We start from the raw sequence: 19,788 nt of genomic DNA on the forward strand, positions 1-19,788 counted from the left end.
CAATCTTTTTAGTGAACAAAACAACTAATCACACAGGAAAAAGTCCATTTGAACCATTCACATTTTTAAAAAGTGGAAGCCCCCAGAGGAAAAAAGTCTATGTAGGGAGAAAAAAGGGCTACACTGGTTCAAACTGGCCTTTTTATTGTGTGAAAACAAAGTGGATCCATCCATTTTACACCCACAGAAGATCCCACAGTATTTGACCGTGTAGTAGCCACCTCAGCCCAGCATTCTGTTAATTCAAGGGCAAAGCTACATATATAAAGCCCATAAGGAGGACATCCATGTATTTTGATTTGTTTTACTTTATGTTTACTTAGCTTTGGATATAAACCACCCAGGGTGGTGTTTATCACTAATCAGTGCAGCATACAATTGGAATAAATAAATTGTAACCTCATGTTTGTGATCCACAGCATCTCATATGCAGAGGCATGCTTTCTTTTAATTAATACTTATGTGTAGAGATAGGGGTATTCGTATTCATATACGAATATCGCCCCACAGGTGGAAATAATGTCCACTCACCATTCTGCCATGGATGCGTGCTGGATGGAGCCTTCCTATCGTGCCGCTGTCCACAATGGATTAGCCACTGTGCAACCCAGCAGAGAGGCTTGTCATCCCGCCTCCTGCCAGGAGTGGCTAATCCATTGCAGACAATGGCGCAATAGGAAAGCTCTATCAAGCATGTGCCCACAGCGGAATGGTGAGTGGACAGTCTGGCCCCATGGGACTGGACCCTCATCATTTCCACCTGTGGAGGGATATTTGTATATGAATACGAATACCCCCACATTTCTAGTTATGTGCTATCATGTTGATTCTGATGTACAGTGGCCTTTGGAAATTATTATTTATTATTATTATTTATTTTATTTATATCCCGCCTATCTAGTCGCGAAGACTACTCTAGGCGGCTTACAACAACGTTAAAATACAATAAGAATACACAACAAATACAAAAACAGATAAAAGAAATTGTTGTTGTTTAGTCGTTTAGTTGTGTCCGACTCTTCATGACCCCATGGACCAGAGCACGCCAGGCCCTCCTGTCTTCCGCTGCCTCCTGGAATTGGGTCAAATTCATGTTGGTAGCTTCCGTGACAGTGTCCAACCATCTCATCCTCGGTCGTCCCCTTCTCCTCTTGCCCTCACACTTTCCCAACATCAGGGTCTTTTCCAGGGAGTCTTCTATTCTCATGAGATGGCCAAAGTATTGGCCTTTGGAAATATAAAGTATATAAAAGTGGCTTACCATTCCCTTCTTCTGGAGGTACTCTGGAGCTTGCCCAAGGCTACACAGACTGGCTCTTCTTCCTGGAGGCACAGTGGGGAATCAAACTCTCAGTCTCTGATTCCACAGCCGGATGTCCGACTCTCTGAACTATCTAGCCAGCTGAATGAAAGTAATATATAGCAGTGATACATGAGCAATTGCTTTTGATAACCTTAGTGTTTATCATATCCATGTCTTTTCTGATTTAAAGTTATTGAGGATGGGGCCATCACTAACACAAACTCTATGGAAGCAAACGTCATAGTTTAGTTATGTGCTGTGTGAAGACATACTGTAGTTTCCTTTATTTGTCCTGATTCTCCTATTGTTCTGATTCATTGAATGATCCTGGGTTCAAGTATTCTAGGAACTGCAAAAAAAACTGGATTCCCCTTTTCTCAGTCTTTTCCAATTCCTTCTAAGCTGCAGGAATCAAACTTCACATGGTATGTTAAGGATGGTTACACTAGAGATTTGTGTAAATGCAGTACAATATAATTGTTCTATTTTCCATTCGAATTCCAATGAGCCCCAAGACAGAAATTTCAGTTTCATAGCTGTCTCAAACAAAGTTGCATTTTCACCATACTACCTCAACCCAAGATCCCTTTCCTAGTCATTCACTGATATTTAAATCCATCAAGAGTATTAAATGTGTACCCCAGTGTGCTTCAATTTACACTTGTTCATGCTGAACTGCATTTGCCATTTTAATGCTGATTCCTTTAGCTACCTGTTTTTCAACTAGTCACTAACCCATAAAAAGACCCCTTCCATTATCAAATTACTGTTAGGTTTAGAGCCTTTGGTGAGGAACTCTGTTCAAAAGCCTTTTGCGAATGCGCATGAACAATATCTGTCATATCTTCTCTGTCTAAATGCTTGTTGACACTCGCAGAACACTGAAAGATTAGAAAGACAGGACTTAACAGAAACCACATTGATTCTTCTTCAGCAAGACTTTAAAAATGCTTTCCACTAGTGTACCTGGAACAGACATTAAACTAAACAGCCTGAAACTTCCTGCCAGAATTGGCGCTGCCTTGGCCTTTAGCACATAACATGATCTTAAGGATATATAACATATTTTTGTTTCATGCTTAAGTCCTTTTAAGAGCTCTTGGACAGATATATTCCCAGACCCAGATGCAGAATCTCACATCTGCTCACCCTAATCTGGTTGAATTCCACTGACTCCATCCCAGAAAATATCATTTCAGATAACAGGCAACTAGCTTGCATCTTCTGGCTAAAGATAACAAAAAGGAAAAGGGTGTCCTTTCTACCTATGTGTGTTCCTGGACTCACCCATCACCACCTAATGCCAGCATGCAATCCTAATATGTTGTCTTTCCCGTAATCCACAAGGCAATCTCTGGTTTGTCTTCTTAGAGTTCCCTGTGCAAGCAGCTCTACTGGCTGAAAGGGAAGCTAAAGAATCAGATTTTATATGATTACTTGAGTAGGCATAATGACCAGCCATCGCCAGCAGGGCAACAATTCAGTCTCCCATCGCAAAAGAACCTTGGAGCCCTGCAGTGGTCACACACGTTGAAATTATGTAATCTTAGGGATGACTTTAAATGGGAGTAAGCCTCACTGAATGGCAGAGTCACATTTTTGGCTAGAAAGATATAGTCTAAGTACAGATTTTGCAACTGAAATTCTGTTATTTAACAAACATATTACATTCCTATTCAAGGACAGAAGAAAAATAAAAAAAAATCCTGCCCCTCCAGTTAAAAAAAATTTGAATAATTTTTTAGCTTTACATTTGGGGGTGGGGTATTTTCTTTTCTCCACCTATATGGTTTAGTGATTTATCTCAATTTTTAATATGAATGAAAAGCCTATCCATCTATAGCAAGCAACCATCATGCCTACAATTTTATTGTACTAAGAAATTAATAAACTGAAAACCTAAAAAAGGAGAGAAGAAAATAAGTAGCTATGCAAGTCCAGAACAATCCAGTGCACACTTACCTGAGTGTAAGCTCCATAGAAAACATGACATCTACAAGGAAACCAAATGGTAGGCACGTACAGTACAGGCATCAGTGACTAAAATCCACAGTCCTTTTACTCCAACGTGACACTAATATTGTGTACTTTGGGATTCTTAGATGAAATTCAGAGCACTAAATGTAGAGTTTTACAGATTAGCAGGGCTTTTCCTACGCTCTCTAATATAGCTATTCTGACCACAAAAAGTATCTCTGAAAGTTGAAGGCCTACCAGACCAGCATTCTGTTAAAAAAAAGGGGGGGGAAACTGACCCTGGAAATAAATTGCAGCAATCTGACAGCAGGATAGTCCCCCAAACCCAGTCAGTACTGTATTATGAAAACAATTCAGGGGCTGGGGTGGTTACCCTCACCATTAGCACACATATTATATTGTGGAAGAAATGGGCAAACTGTATCCCTCTAGACATTGCACAACTACAGTTCCTATAATTCTTTGGCATTGCCTGTGTTGGCTAGAGTACTCAAGCAACATCTGGAAGGCTACATTTAAACACATAGTTCTGCTTTTTAAAAAAAACCCACACTACTCAGTACATCAAGAGTTTAGGCTACATTTCCCAAGAGCCCTCTATAAAAATAAATCTGCTGGTTCATTAAGGTGCAAGAACACATACAGCCCTATAACATTTCTTATACTTTCTTCTATGTCTTCTTCCCTACTAGTTTCTTTATGAAGAATCTATTACCTCTACAGTAAGCCCTCTAGGAAAAGCTCTCTGATGAGATCCTCCTGGCTTTGTTCTGGATTAAATACAAACAGATAGGAAAAGTTACTTTAAAGTTGTGATTTGCATTGGACTATTGTTACATTTTTAAATAATAATTCCTAAGATTATTGGAACAAAACAGAAGGGCTATTTTCATTATTTTTTTAAAATTCACCTTAGCTGAAAATCAAATCAAAGAGTTCCATAATACTCTTAATACCCTTTTATTTAAATCTTGCAACAGCAGTACTGACATTGAGCACAAATGTATTTTCAGAATCAGGCCTAACTAAATCCAAGCCTAACAATTGTTACACATAGGCAAGCTAATGCATTGAATAGAGCTTACTCCAACATAGGACTATAACATAAGCCTTACTCTTCCAACCTGGCTTAGTTAAGCTGTAGAAGCAGAGGACGCTAGCCAACATCTCCGTAGGCAGAAGGCGGAGTCTGAAGATGATTGGCTAACTGGATGGCCCCCCAGGTGTATGTCTTTCCTTTGATTCTTAATTTGAGTAGAACCGCTTTCTTAATGACACCTGGAATTTATTTAAGAGACCACAACTAGTTCCTTTCATTCTCTTGACTAACCTGTCATGGGGAGATGGTTTCTTTGCCTTGACTGAACCCCATGATGAAGATTTTGTGGGGGGCATTTTTTTGTCTCTGTTTTATCAGGCTACTCTTTTTTGGTGTCCAGTGTTCTCCCAGTTCTAGGGATGAAGGGGACTCTCAGCCATGGCTGGCATCAGAGGTGGAGGCCTCTGAACCACCTCCAACGTTGTGGTTTCCTTCAGATGTAGAACATGGCCGTGGCTTGTTGCCTCCTTTCTTCAAGGTGTTGTCAGATCACAATCACCAGGGGCTGGAAGATGGCACCCGCAGACCACAGCCAGATGCCAGAGCTCTGAGATACATGAAGAGACTATATAAAATGTTTGCCACCAAGGAAGGGATCCCAAAGGTCAACAGAAATAATCTCTATAACACAGTCCGGCTCTTTAGCCCACATGTGCAATGCAAGCATCCATCTGAAGGCCAAGTAAAAGGTAGGTGATATTTGAAGTTTTTGTTTTCATGTATGAGACTGTATGAGCCCCTTTCTGTTCCTTGATAAATTACTTCTGTAAATCACAAAAACGGTTATATATGCCCTTTGTAAAGATATCAAAGACTTATTGGGCTTCTGTGGCCATATGTGTATGCACATCCAGGCAAATTCTGCACAGATCAGTAGACTCAACTGTTAAATTCAAGTGTGTTATTTCACATTTGTAGCAATGGGAATCATTGCTCATTTCAAAGGTCTCCCTATACTGCTTGACTTTAAATTTTCAGGGAAATCCCCTGTGATGTTCTGAATGAGACCTTTCTCCTACCCATGACTAAAATTGCATATGTGCTTGTATTTTTAGAAGAATCCAAATATTCCCCACAATAGCCTAATTTTTGTAGCATTTATGCAGATTTATCCAGCAAAAGTCGTATCTGATGCAAGTCTGCTCTAAATACACTAGTTGGGATTCTAACTAGTTAGCTTTCAAAGAAACCCTAAAGGGAAGTGGTGTATGTTACTATGGTCCCCCATGGCATTTTGTTTGTTTTAAAATTGGTTCTTTTTATACGCTGGTTTCCCCAACCTGGCATTTTCCAGATGCCTTAGACAAGTGGTCCCCAACCTTGGGCCTCCATATGTTCTTGGATTTCAATTCACAGAAATCCTGGCCAGCAGAGGTGGTGGTGAAGGCTTCTGGGAGTTGTAGTCCAAAAACATCTGGAGGCTCAAGGTTGGGGACTGTTGCCTTAGACTACAAATCCTGCCATTAACTGTTGGATAGGTTTGGTGTGGTTTGTAGCCCATCATATCTGGAGAGTCCCAAGTTGAGGAATGCTGCCCTAAAGTGTTCAGTTTAGTTAAAGGTTTGGTTAAGCTAGTGGTTCCAATCTTTGGTCCCCAGATGGGTTTGGACTACAACTCCCAGAGATCCTGGCCAGCACAGCTAGTGGTGAAGGCTTCTGGGAGTTGCAGTCCAAGAACATCTGAGGACCCAAGGTTGGAAATCACTGGGTTAAATTTTATCATTGAATTGGATCGCTTTTCCCTTCTATTGTTTGTCTCTATTGGAAAAGGTGAATATATAAAGATGTCTTTACTTAAGTTAGTGGAAAGAGACCCACTACTTTACCAAAATACATAAAAATTGCAAATTATTACAAATTTATTACAAAATAACAAAATTTGTAACAATGTGAGGTTACAAAGATCTATTGGTAAAGCAAGGTTGAATCATTCTTAATAAGAAATATTTCAAGTGTCTCTGAATAAAGGCAGAACATTTCCCTGCACTCCTAATTAGTTGCTCCACCTTTACAATCACGGATCATGGTTAAAAGTAGAAATCCAACGTCACCGCACAATCCAAGAGAACAATTCTTTCACCCTTTGCATTAGCTCACCTCTCTTTGTAAAATGAATTATGAAAAGTAACTTAAGTTCTGCCACCTTTTTTTCCCTACCTGAAACTGTTGGCTCTCTTTTTTCTTTCTCTCCTACAATCACCAACCCGCCTAATTTGTGTAAAACTGATTGCAGTCTCCTCACCCAGATACCCACAGCTCATACTTTCTGCTCACCTTGCTGTGTTTCTGGACACTTCTATGAAGCAATGTCAGTGTTATGCTGTAGTTAGAGAATTTGAACCAAAAGAGTTACTCCAGGCCCTGTCTTCCCCAACCCACCACCACAACCATATGTTGTTGTTCTCCTTCACCTGGTCATGGATGAGACTCTTTCTCTGCCCTCTTCATTACTAATGCTGCAAAACATATCCATGAAAACTATTCAGATTAACTCTTTCAAGTTGTAGGTAAATGGTGAACAGATGAGAACTTAGTTAAGTTGCATAATCAAAAAGCATCCTTTTTAGACTAGTTGAGTTAGAAGTTAGTAGAATAGACTAAGTAACATAAGTAGTTTGTTCCAAATACAGCTAAGAGGCCACTATGTTCCAATTTAATGGAAATTAGCTGATAGTATAAATGCAATGAAATAGGCCTGATTATTAATAGGAAAGTACTGTACTCAGTTATTGTTCTGTTGCCTTTTCTTATTGCAACAGAAATACAGGTATCAATGCATCCTTAACATTTCCAAGAACTGAGAATGCCTTCATCTGCATATATTTTTGCATGCAGTACGTAAAGGGTTCACGTTGCAGGGTTCACAAAGTACACACTAAATTTTTGCTTTTTTTCCTTTTATGATCTTTCTTTTTTCTTTTTCCTTTTCTTTTAGTGGTTTGTGGTGGGCTAATCTGGCAAGATGGAGCAGTGGCCTAAGCTACACCAGCTGACTAGCAGCAGTCATCTTAATGTCCTACAATGTGTCAGCTTGGATGTACTTATTGTCTCTGTCATTCACTCTGATATATGTTGGAGACATTGTGGGGCATTAAAATGGTAGCCAGACCCAACTAGGTGGAATGTGGGCCCAGTAAAAAGGATCAAAGGGCATACAGAGGCATTGGAGAAGGTCTCTGCAGCACATGAGAGGGCAGGGCAAGCGACTGCCCAATATGCTGTCTATTGACACATGCCCTAGTTATAGAGGTCTCTTTCTGGTGGATGGTGTTATATTTGGTTTCCAAGGTGGCAATTCTTTGATTTTCTGACTGAACATGAAAGAATGCGACCCATCATATTATATAAGATTTCCATCTGTAGCAATTTCTAAAGTCTGTTTTTTTGTTTGTTTGTGTTTTTTCTTTTGTTTGTTTGTTTGTTTGTTTGTTTTGCTCATTGCTGCTTCATTAGGGTTCATTATACAATATTAAATTGCACCTTTTGGCAGAAGTTGGCATTGGTGCAAGTTAATATTGGCACAGTTCGAGTTTGGAATATGAAGGAAAATAAGGCATATTTGGTTCTAAAACATCTAGGATTTATCTGGAGATAAGTGGTGTACTCAGAGTGAGGTGGGCTGTTGGAATTTTCTTTGAGATCATTTGCATGATTTCGGAGTTCTGAAATTACTTTTTAATTGCTTCATTTTTCTTTTCTTTTTGCAGGAGATCTTCATTCGGTGGACCTGCTTTTCAACTTGGACTGGGTTACTCATGTGGAGTACTTACTTAAGTCCATCTTGCTCTATTCATTTGATAAGTCCATTTCCAAATCTTCAGCTCTTACATGCACATGCAACCTCACTGTACAGGAGTACGATGCCTCTAATCAAGTGTGTTCCAACATGTCACAGGCAATGACTTTTAATATGCAGCTTGAAATCAGACGCAAGTGGGTTGAGATTGACGTGACCTCTTTTCTTCAGCCTCTGATAGCTTCCAACAAGAGAAATATTCATATGGCTGTGAATTTCACTTGCCTGAAAAATGACCAGTCCCCCAAATTGAATCAGGACTCCTTCAATATGGTACTGGTAGCACCTTCTCTTCTTCTGTACCTAAATGACACTAGTGACCAAGCTTATCATAGGAACAATCGTCTCAAGCGCAGGAGGAAAAACCCTTTGTGGTCTGGACGCAGGAAGGGTTCTTTCACAGTTCCCAATAAAGAAACTCCACAAAAAGTTCGTAAACAAGCCAAAAGAGCCCTTCGACGCCGACGAGATGGAGGGATGGAGAATACACCCATTCTAATACATGACTTAAGTCAATACTATGAACAGTTCCTCTTTCCCCAAAATGAATGTGAGCTTCACAACTTTTGGCTAAGATTCAGCCAGTTGAAATGGGACAGATGGATAATTGCACCCCGCAGATACAATCCCCACTATTGCAAGGGTAAATGTCCAAGAGTAGTTGGGCATCGCTATGGCTCTCCTGTCCATACGATGGTACAGAACCTCATTTATGAAAAGCTAGATTCTTCTGTTCCCAGACCCTCCTGTGTTCCTGCGGAATATAGCCCTCTAAGTGTCTTGAAGGTAGAGCCTGACAGATCCATTGTGTATAAAGAGTATGAAGATATGATAGCTACCAAATGTACTTGTCGTTAAACCTAGCTTAATTTACCAGTGCTTTCCCTAGTATTGCAAAAAATAAAAATAAAGAATTAAAAAATTCCTGCTGTTGAAAAACAAGACTTAGATGGAGTACTGGGGCAGGTATTTCCATTTCCATTTATTTTGTTTACTTCTGATTTACAAAGTGTGAAGTTGGTGTAAGGAGGTTTTCCTTGTTGATTTGAAGATGGAGAAATATTCCATAAATTGTGTAACATTTTGTGTTTTTTTTGGGGGGGGGGGAAATACTGTTGTCTAGAAAGAAAACAAGAGGAATAAAATACCTGTCCTTTCATGCCATTTTTGTGTAGTCTTTCCTATGTTTAAAATATATTTTTATTTAAGAACAATTTTTATGACAAGTGTCTGGGCACAAAAGGTTTTACTATTGCTAACTTGTCAATCACTTAATTTTTATATTTAGTTTTAGTGATTGCAACTGGTTGTCTGAGACAACTTCTGCCCTTTATTATGATGACTACCGGAGGTAAAGGCTGTTTTAAAGCAATGGATAACCTTTTGTCTTGCTCTGAAGGCTTTCATGTTACAAAAGAATATGATATAGAACATGTCCTGGTTGTATGTCTAGAGCTACACATTTCTGGGAAGTGACTTACTAGTATGGTTTTTTTTACATAACAAAATCCCTACATGAGGACAGTTCTGCATAGGCAGTAACTTGTAATCTGATGTGGATCCAGTCATACATATGGTATGGAAACAGTACAAAATGATAGTGAGTTGTCACTTTGTATATGAAATAACATACTTTATACTAATTCTGTGCAAAACTGCCCTCAACACAAGTACTGTATTTTGTAATGTGAGAAGTGGCCCTACATTTCACTGTATTTAACTGGGGAAATCTCTTTTGTCTGTGAGCCTTATCAGATTGGATTGATGAGATCTTATATTTGGCATTCAGCAATTTTTAAATGCTTGCTATCTTCTATTTTCCTTGGCTTATGAATGAGATGCACCATACAAATTAAAACAAAGTTACATTCCAATCACATCTGTAAAAAGTAGGTGTGATTGACAAGTACTAGCTAGCTTAAAGCATTTTAATGTTGCCTTATGTTGCTGAACTGAAATGCCACCTGAGTGTATTCATAAACCTGAACACTTGCTGGAAATAAATGTAAAGCAATTGCAACTTGGCTTTGTTTCTGCCCTCTTATGAATTTGAGATAGCGAACTGTAGTGATCAGGTAGTTGCCTGCTAGTTTGGAGAAGAAATGTAGCTACCTTAAAATAAGGTAAGAGGTTTCGTGCATGTTGCACTTCCAATGTATACTTCTAAACCAGTGGGATCACAGTTCAAAATGTAAGACTGTCACTATTGGATGTCATGAGAAATCCTGTTGGAATAACTTAATGCCAGGCAAATAGGATGCCATCATTAATTGAAAGCTCTCTACCCTCCACATTCAATGCTCCCTAGGGCTCCCTTTTGTCCTGGAGAAGCCAGAATGCTGGTGGGGAGCCTTTAGCGTTCAAAAATCACTGCTGGGATGCTGGTGGTGAGAGGGACTTCTGCCAAGTCAGCCATTTTTTGGATATTAAAGTACCTCCCTTCTGATTTCAAGATTCCCAAAAGCTTTCCCAGGTCAAAATGCAGCCCCAGAGAACCTTGGAACCTAAAAAGTTGGGGAACTCGAAGCCTTTCAAATTCATTAAATTAAATATTACCATTTTGGGATGATGACATCATCCTACTTGTATGGTGTAAAATAGTGCAAGAGGATTTCAGCCAATATGAGGAATAGTGTCCTCATTTAACCTGAAACCTCAAAAGCAGCACAATCCTCTGGGCAGTAGGTCAAGCCAAAATTTTCTTTGCATGTTCCATCTATTTGCATAGTTAAACTGTAAAACTATTTTCACAGTTCTCATATTTGTGATAGGAAACTAAGGAAGATGGAATCAAGTTTATGGGTAACATCAATGGTTTCCTGTTCAGACGAATAAAAGGAATTTCCAGTGATGTTGGCAGGCTATGAAGCAAGCATGGACACACAAACTTATGAGGAGCACAGAAAGCCGGAAGAAGATGCATTTAATGGGAAAAAAGTTTTAGAATCCAATATACTTGGCTTGGATATTAAGCTTCAAGCCAGACACCACACTTAGTGGCAGGGTGAGTGTCTCTGTGTGGATAATCAGGAAGCACATCATTCGTAAACACAGATGTAAAGGGCAATTTAATTTAAGATGAATAATATAACATCTTGGCTCACATCATCTGTGATGTACTGTACATACAATTTGAAGACCTACTTGCCCCCTAACCCCAGTTCAACAGGTGAAGAGTAGATGGGAAGATAGGTGCCAGGTGTTTTAGACTAATGATATGAAAGCATATTTTAGGATTTTGTGTATCCTCCTCATCTCTCTTCTCTTCTCTGCCTTTGTCTCCCTCCTTTCTATCTCCCAAACTGTATTCCAAAATAAATCAGCACCTGTATTTTCTTCAGTAGGATAAACATTGTGGACCAAGGACAGTCAACATCTGTAACTTGAGGGTGGGGTACTGTTTATGGCTACGGTCTATTCCTATCAGGTACACTGAGAATTAAATTCAATTTGGTTTTTATTGCTTTGGCACAAGAGGCCATGGCAAATTATGTGATTAAAAACAATGCAGTACATGACTGCAATATAATAATCAAGCTGGGTTTTGTGCTTACAATGCATTGGAAAAAGTCTGCATAAAACATCCTACTGTAAGCTTAACCATTGAGATACGAAGGATCCTGAGTAAAATAATTTGTCAGCTTGGTTAACTGTAGAACATGTAGACTTTGTTTTTATATACAGTATATGGTAACAAACCTTGCTATTTTGAATGTGAAAATGTTCTAAGGAGAGAGTAATACATCTTGATCAGATCAAAATAGACCTCAGTAGTTTTGTTTGTTCTACTGCAAACGGGGGACAGTGAATTGTATCATGCCAAGTCCCTAGCTGATTTATGATTTCAGGAACAGACCCTTCCTTTAGTTATATGGCATTCCTTTATACTAGCCTTCTAAACCAGCAAGAGGCAAATGTTCAGACATGACTTACTGAAGGCGGTTCCATAATTGAAATCCATAATATCAGTAAAATAAGGTCTGAAGAATGGAAGATCTTTTTAGGAAAAAAAGGCGCTATTCTCAACGTGCCTGATATAAATCGACATTTGTTTGAACACAAAGGTCTTATAGTTTTTGCTTTAATGAAATTTTTGCTGCAGAAGATTTGATATGCCTCACATACTGTTCTGAAAATCAAAGTTTAGCAATGAGATTCAGTACAAAACCTCTCTTTGAACCAAATTTCATTTCACTGTGTTTTAATATTAGAAAGCTGATAGGTGGCAGAAAATAGAATTTTCAGCCAACAGTTAATGACTGCTTTAAAACTAAGGTCACTAATGCTATTAATATCAATTCCAGTCTAACTAGAGCTGTAGGAGTTGAAGTGGGGGATGACAAGAGTGACCAGGCAATTTTATTTGGGATGACTTGCAATGATTGTAAACTTCTTTCCAAGCTCTTTCTTGTTGTTCCATACACTATCCGAGAAAGCGAAACACATGTTCCAATACCTATCCCCTAGTATACATTTATTGGGATGAGGCCTTCTATTAAACACCATGATCTTGGTTTTCTCACATTGAGCGGATACCACTTACAATAATTGCTGAATTGTTTCAAAGCAAAAGCAAAATGTGCTGCTTATATACCGCCCCATAGTGCTTCAAGCATTCTCTGGGCAGTTTACAAGTTAATTATGCAGGCTACACATTGCCCCCCCCCCCAGCAAGCTGGGTACTCATTTTACCGACCTCAGAAGGATAGACGGCTGAGTCAACCTTGAGCCACTACCTGGGATTGAACCCCAGGTCGTGAGCACAGTTTTGGCTGCAGTACAGCGGTTTAACCACTGCGCCACGAGGCTCCTCTCAGCAATCTTCTAAGGTCTATTTGAGTGTGAGATATTATCACCTGTGCAATGCAGTATTTAAATGGCCTTTCCACCTGCTCTGCCTGGGAAGAACTGGAAACCTGCTAAATTACAGCATTATTTATATATAAGTTGAAGAGCAACTAGACCAAGATATAATCTTGATGTATTCTTTTGGATGTTTTAACTGTGTTAGACAATTGTCCTGAAATGCCAACACTGACCTTTAGAGAAGTATTTATTTATTTCATTAATTACATTTACAGTACTGTATATCCCAGGCAAGCTACTAGTCTAGGTGGCAAACAGCAAATAAACCCATATACCTACCCACCAAATCATAAAAACAATAAAAGAACGAATGAAACCCCCAAAGGCAAGGGCAAACTAATACAAATACAGTCACACAGAACGGTAAGAAAAATCACAGTATTGGTATGCAGATCTTTAACTCTCTCTAACAACTTGAGACCTGGACTGAGTTTTTAAAGTTTTCTACATAATCTCAGAATCGAATCAACTGAGATTTTTCTGAGACCTGCTCTTATAGAATTTTTTTTTAAAAAATCAGCATCAAGAGTGTCGATACACTGGTAAACTTGCGTCAAACCAGCTTTAAGGGCATTGATTAGTAAGTGTCACATCACTCCATCTATTGTCTGGCAAGCAGAACAGGCCAGGGGTGTGTGGTACCAGGTCCATTGAATGCAATGCATTGCTTCCAGCGCAATGGAGAAAAACTTCCCCATCAGGAAATAGTACCCAACAAATCAATGTACCACTCAACATTTTTAAAAATTAAAGTTAATGGGTTGCAGTGGTTCATAAAACAAGAGAGAAAATAAACTGGTACCATGGTGTAGCAGTCCATAAAGATTCAAATTGAAGAAAATGAATCAGTAACATTAAAACACATTGGGACACTCATCCAGGTATACCATGTGACCACGAAGCTTTACAACAGAGATATGGAAAATATCGATAGAATATTTCCCTGGTGTGGCTGTGACCTTTGTTGGTTTTTCATAGTTGCACATTCTTTGTCAAAGCACCTTTTATTGGTTAGTTTCATTTAATTTACTATTCTTACATTCCTAATTAGGAAGGTTCTTAGCCCATTAATTAAATCATTGTATAGTGCTCAAGCAATATTAATGCCTTTGGCTGCCAAGATTTCCAGCCTCAGTTTGAGCAAAATATTGCTGTTCAGAACTTGCTATATTTTGACTTAAGAGTGTGGGGTTATTTCAGTCTAATGGCCTCTGGAATTTCCACTATAGAAGAAAATAATCCCCTGTCCCACTGTGTGCTGGAGTTCTGGAGAGGCAACCGAAACATAAAAGAGGCTAGGTATTAGTTTCTGACCATGAGCTCACTGTACAATATAAAACGTTGTCTAGTAAAGCAGACGTAGTTAATACAAAATCAACCAGGCTAGCTGAGTTTTGACTGAAATACATGAGTTCCCTCTGCTAACTGCTTTCTGAATTACTATTTAACAGTCCCCCACTGTCCCAAAAGATCCCCAGATTTTTATCCACAAAGGGATCTTTTGTAATTACAGAGATCACCTACTGTACATAATCAGCATAAGGGGTCCAAATGTAGCCATCACCTATACAAGCATCAAAGTGCCCTATTGTTTGTGCCTCGAGATGTTTGGTTTCAAGTTTGCAAACACACACCAGGAACAGTAAGTCACATTCCACTGAATTCAACAGGATTTACTTTTGTGCAGACCTAGGACAGAACACACTGTGAAGACTATTTGGTACACAAGGCTATAAAAGTACATTCAGGTGTTTTCTTAACTAGCAATATCTTCCCCCCTCAGAACCATCTTAATGTTTGCAGGATGATATTGCCATCAGAGGGCAGCATTTATATAATGTTGTCAATTTATTATTTGTCATTTTGTTATTGCAGATATATATACTGGGATATTGTGTGTGTGTGTGTGTGTGTGTGTGTGTGTACATACATATATATACACTATATATATTTATACACTTTTTAACTACATTTTCCAATGGTACAATGATAAGTGTAATGTGTTCCTAACAAATTATGTTCAATAAAAATGAATGTCCTAAATGGCACTTATTACGAACAATAACAAGCAAAACGAGTAACAAAACAAATGTCTCTTTTAAAAGGATGTTCCAAGCTTTATATAAATATAAGACTAAGGGAAGGTTTATTAAGTAGTGTGAGGGACAAGAAATGGTTGATACTATCCATAGTATTCCTTCTCAACTTCACATAAATTTTGCTACTTTCATGTTTTCCAATTGAATGGGAAACAGACATATCAAGAGATACTACTGCAGATCTCAGTATTGCCACACACACACACCTGTCTCCAACTTCCTTGTTAAACTAGCAGTACAGCCCACCAGCATTGTCAACCAAGGACTTTGAGATATAATAGGAGAAGGTGACAATAGGTATATAGGAAGGGGTGGCTTTTGCTCAGCAAAGCAGGGTGTTAGATAATTTAAAGAAGTTTAGATGGGCAGGGTGAAAGGAAACAGCTGCCCTTAAACATGTAAGTGGGTTTGAAGAGCTGAGCAACTATGCTTATTTCTGGAGGCAAAGAGAGGTTTCCTGTATAAATAGAGTGCTGAAGGGATGGATTTTAACAGGGAACATGTGAAAGACTGGGATATTTTGGACTATGCTGGGTTTTTTTTTAAGAAGCTAAAAGCTAATAGGAGGTAAAGCACAGAGTGTTGGCATAAAAGGTAAGGGAGGCTGGCAGACACATTCCCAGTCAGCTGTGGAACTCACTGAAGGACCATGGGCTAATGTCCACCCAACTTACCTCACAGACTCATTATGAGGATACATGAAAAGGATGATATGTCCACACAGGCCATCCCGAGTTCTATAGAGCAAGAGTGGAAGGGAGCTGCAAAGTCCAAAGTTGGCTGCAGAGTCCAAGGTTGGGAGTTTGATTCCCCACTGTGACTCAAGGTGTCTCGTCAATAGGTCACTTCTACTGCCACAGTACTGAGATTATTACAAGATTATTATAAATAAGCAAGCAAACAGTCCTGCTATTAGCTACTCTCATCCTTCTATCAAAGCTAGAGGCACATAATGTGGCTGTTAGGACAGGGAGAGAGCTGGGCCTTTCTAAAGCCTGGGGCTTCTTGCCATAGTAATTTCATAGGGGCTGACCACCAAAGAATTGGTGCTTTTGAATTGCGATGCTGGAGAAGACTCTTGAGAGTCCCCTGGACTGCAATCTATCCGTTCTGAAGGAGATCAACCCTGAGTGCTCACTGGAAGGACAGATCCTAAAACTGAGGCTCCAATACTTTGGCCATCTCATGAGAAGAGAAGACTCCCTGGAAAAGACCCTGATGTTGGGAAAGTGTGAAGGCAAGAGGAGAAGGGGATGATAGAGGATGAGGTCATTGGACAGTGTCATCGAAGCTACCAAAATGAGTTTGACCCAACTCCAGGAGGCAGTGGAAGACTGGAGGGCCTGGTGTGTTCTGGTCCATGGGGTCATGAAGAGTTGGACACGACTAAACAACAACAACAACAACAACAACAACAACAAATACACTTGGAGAAGCTTCGAGGTCCTTATAGTGGCCAGAATAAGAAGTATTATTTATAGCTAAAAGCTTTCCTCGTTTAAAAAACAACAACAGGTGTTATGGAAACAAAAAGAGAAAATGTAAGACATTTGTTGCAATGGGAAGCGTGGTGGATCTGCCTTGATCTGCCTCGTGTCTGAGGAAGCGACCTGTTAATTTCCTTTGGAGAGAAATATACAGTACTAAATCTCAGGTATTTTTATACTGATAACACCCACGGAAAGAGCACAACACGAGCCCTGCTAAAAACAAACCGTGGTGCCCACAGCAATCTAGCCGTCTGAAACAAGAGGGCTTGCCCGAGGAACGGATTCTTCATGCACCTCAGGTGAGGGAGAGGCGACTTCCCCGAAGATGAGCAAACCTGTCCAGAAGCAAAGCGAGCATCCTTTTCCCGCCCCGCTTCCCCCCCCCCCGCTACCAGTCAGCTTCCAACTCCAGTCCTGCAGAGGGCGCACCCATAGCCACATAGCCATGTGCGCTAGGCCGCGCCGGTGTCTGCCCACACCGAAGGGATCCCAGCTTGGGAAGGACGGGGCCCGGTGCATGTAGGAGACACAAAGGAGCAGCCGATTTATGGGGGTGGGGGGGTGGTCGACAGGAAAAGGTAGAAGCTGGCAGCAGGTCGTCAAAATTACGCGAGACTGCTAGCCCTCCTTAGACCTTGGTACCAAGGGGCTTGTTTGCAGGCATTTGCCCTTTGGAACCCCCCCAAAAAAAACCCTTCCCCCACTCCAGACTCTTACTGTCCTGTACCTGAAGGATGTGAAGCAACGGTGTGCTTCCGCTGTGCACATGCGCACCTCCATTGAAATATGTACAGTATAGATATGTCCACTCCCTATGAAGAGCCAGTTGTACTCCCTAGAGTCATGTCTGAACCTGGATGCCACGAGTGCCTCTGCACAGTTGAAGCTTAGTGCACCAGGTACACCTGTTACTGAAGAGGTCTGATCCGGCCAGGGTGACACCTGCCTTAGTTACATCCAGGCTGAATTCCTGTAAGACGCTCTGTGTGGGGCTGCCTTTGGAAAAGGCTTGGAAATTTCAGTGGTCCTGAAATTGCTTCAAGGTCTGTCTTGGGTGGTAGTTTTGTGTGGAATAGCCTAATATCTGTATTACAGTACAATGTATGTGTAATTTGTTGTACACCACCCAAAGTAGCGAATGAACTGAATTGGACTGCATTGCATTGAATCATGACACAGAGTAGTATGTCATGTGTTGTTGTTCACTGGAGGATGTATTTACCTAATTTTCATACTTGCTAATGACCAGATGATTTCTATTATGTCCTGATAATGGCTGTAAGTGCCTTGAGTCCCCTTTTTTAGGAGAAAGGTGGGGTAAATATATTTATAAATTATTAATTTATATTATAAAATATAAATTTAATCAATTTAATAAATCATTCATTCATTTTGACTTTGCGTTATGGTTTGTTTCTCAAGTTGCCTCCAGGTTAGAGTGGCCCTATGAATTAATGGCCTCCAAAAGATCTTATCATTAACCGTTCTGGTCACAATTTGCAAATTCAAGCCTGTGGGTTTCTTATTAAGTCAATCCATCTCATATTCACTCTTACTCTTTTCCTGCTAATTTCATCTTTTCACACCATTGTTGCCCAAATTTTCTAAATATAATATCTAAGAGATAGACTTGTACAATGTATTATTTATTTATTTATTTATTTATTTATTTATTTATTTATTTATTTATTTATTTATTTATTTATTTAATTTATATCCCGCCTATCTAGCCGGTTCAGACCACTCTAGTTATTATTATTATTATTATCATTATTATCATCATTATTATTATTATTATTATTATTATTATTATTATTATTATTATTATTATTATTATTATTATTAGTAGTAGTAGTAGTAGTAGTAGTAGTAGTAGTAGTAGTAGTAGTAGTAGTAGTAGTAGTAGTAGTAGTAATTTCAACAACCATAATCTAGTTTATTTTTTTAAATCTTCAGACTGGCCCTCTTTAAGATTTGTCTCAAGCCTAGAGCCCCACCATCCTTGCAAAAACTTTGGCTTCAATACTTTTAATCCAGCTACTAGAATTTGTCTATTTTAAAGAGAAGTAATGGCAGTACATTGTATAGATTGTATCATTTGTAATGTAGGTTGATACTGAGTTGGATCTAGATTCAGGGTGTAGCTACATTAGCTGCAGGAAGTGAGCTAATGTGGACCACTTTTAAACAGTTGGGCTCGATTAGAGCAATATAATCAATCCCAATGGTTCACACAAATCACTCCTACTAATATCGTGAAGTGGATTAATAAGTGAGCTACTTCAGAATAATGGCAGAGGGGTAGGGGAAGTTACTTTTTAAAAACTGTACTATGGACTATTGCTGATGCACAGTACCAATTCTAAGAAAAAAAAATTAAAATCTTCCTGAAGCTGAAGCCACTGCTGTGGATTCAACTGTGGGTGATTTCTCTACCAGCTCTTTAAGAGAAAGAAAGGTAAAGGGTTTTTTTAATTTTTTAAAATAACTGATTAAGTGCAACAGTGATAGTCCATTTTACAGTAAAAATATTTTCACTTCCATTGCCCCTCTGCCATGGAGCAGAAGTAGTCATTACTTTGTCACTATATTGAAGTGGCTTGCTTATTAAGCCACTTCACGATATTTGCAAATTTAAATCAGAAGACTTGCTTTGGATTGGTTTCATTGATCACATGTGCTAGAACTAATCGAAACCACAGTGACCCTACCCACACCAAAAAGGTAGAAGCCCCTGACAGTAGCTTAGAACTGTTCTGGGAGTGGGCTGGTTCGCTCCCACCCATAAAAAAATTGATTGTCATATTTAAGAGCAAACCAGTCTGTTCCTAGAGTGGAACAGACAGTGGGCTTAAAAAACCATGGAATCAGCCTCTCAATACGTAGCTCCTGAAATCAATGGGAGTTTGTCAAATTAACTAATTTCTCATTTATTTCAGCAAGTCTGCTCTTCTAAGCATGACTAAGTCTGACTTGTTATATTATAAAACAGTATTCAATCCTTGCCATAATGGCTTATTTTAACCTTGGAGCCCCCCAGGTATTTTATTTAGGAACTGAAAATGTGTAACTGGGAGATTAAAGTACTTTTAATTATCTGGAGACAATTAAATCTCAGATCCACACCACTACAAAAAGAATTCCCTAATGTTAGGGAT

The 19,788-nt window shown here is 39.3% G+C and overlaps 1 protein-coding gene across 1 annotated transcript; it reads left to right on the forward strand.

The window, feature by feature from the left end:
* Positions 1-976: 976 nt before the first annotated feature.
* GDF9 (growth differentiation factor 9) lies at positions 977-16,511 on the forward strand. Its single transcript, XM_020813677.3, has 2 exons — positions 977-5,068; positions 8,087-16,511. The coding sequence occupies exons 1-2, from the start codon at positions 4,651-4,653 to the stop codon at positions 9,031-9,033; spliced, it is 1,365 nt and encodes a 454-aa protein (XP_020669336.3). The 5' UTR covers positions 977-4,650; the 3' UTR covers positions 9,034-16,511.
* The last annotated feature ends 3,277 nt before the right edge of the window (positions 16,512-19,788 follow it).

The sequence above is a fragment of the Pogona vitticeps genome, chromosome 2 (assembly GCF_051106095.1).
Source record: "Pogona vitticeps strain Pit_001003342236 chromosome 2, PviZW2.1, whole genome shotgun sequence".
NCBI lineage: Eukaryota > Metazoa > Chordata > Lepidosauria > Squamata > Agamidae > Pogona > Pogona vitticeps.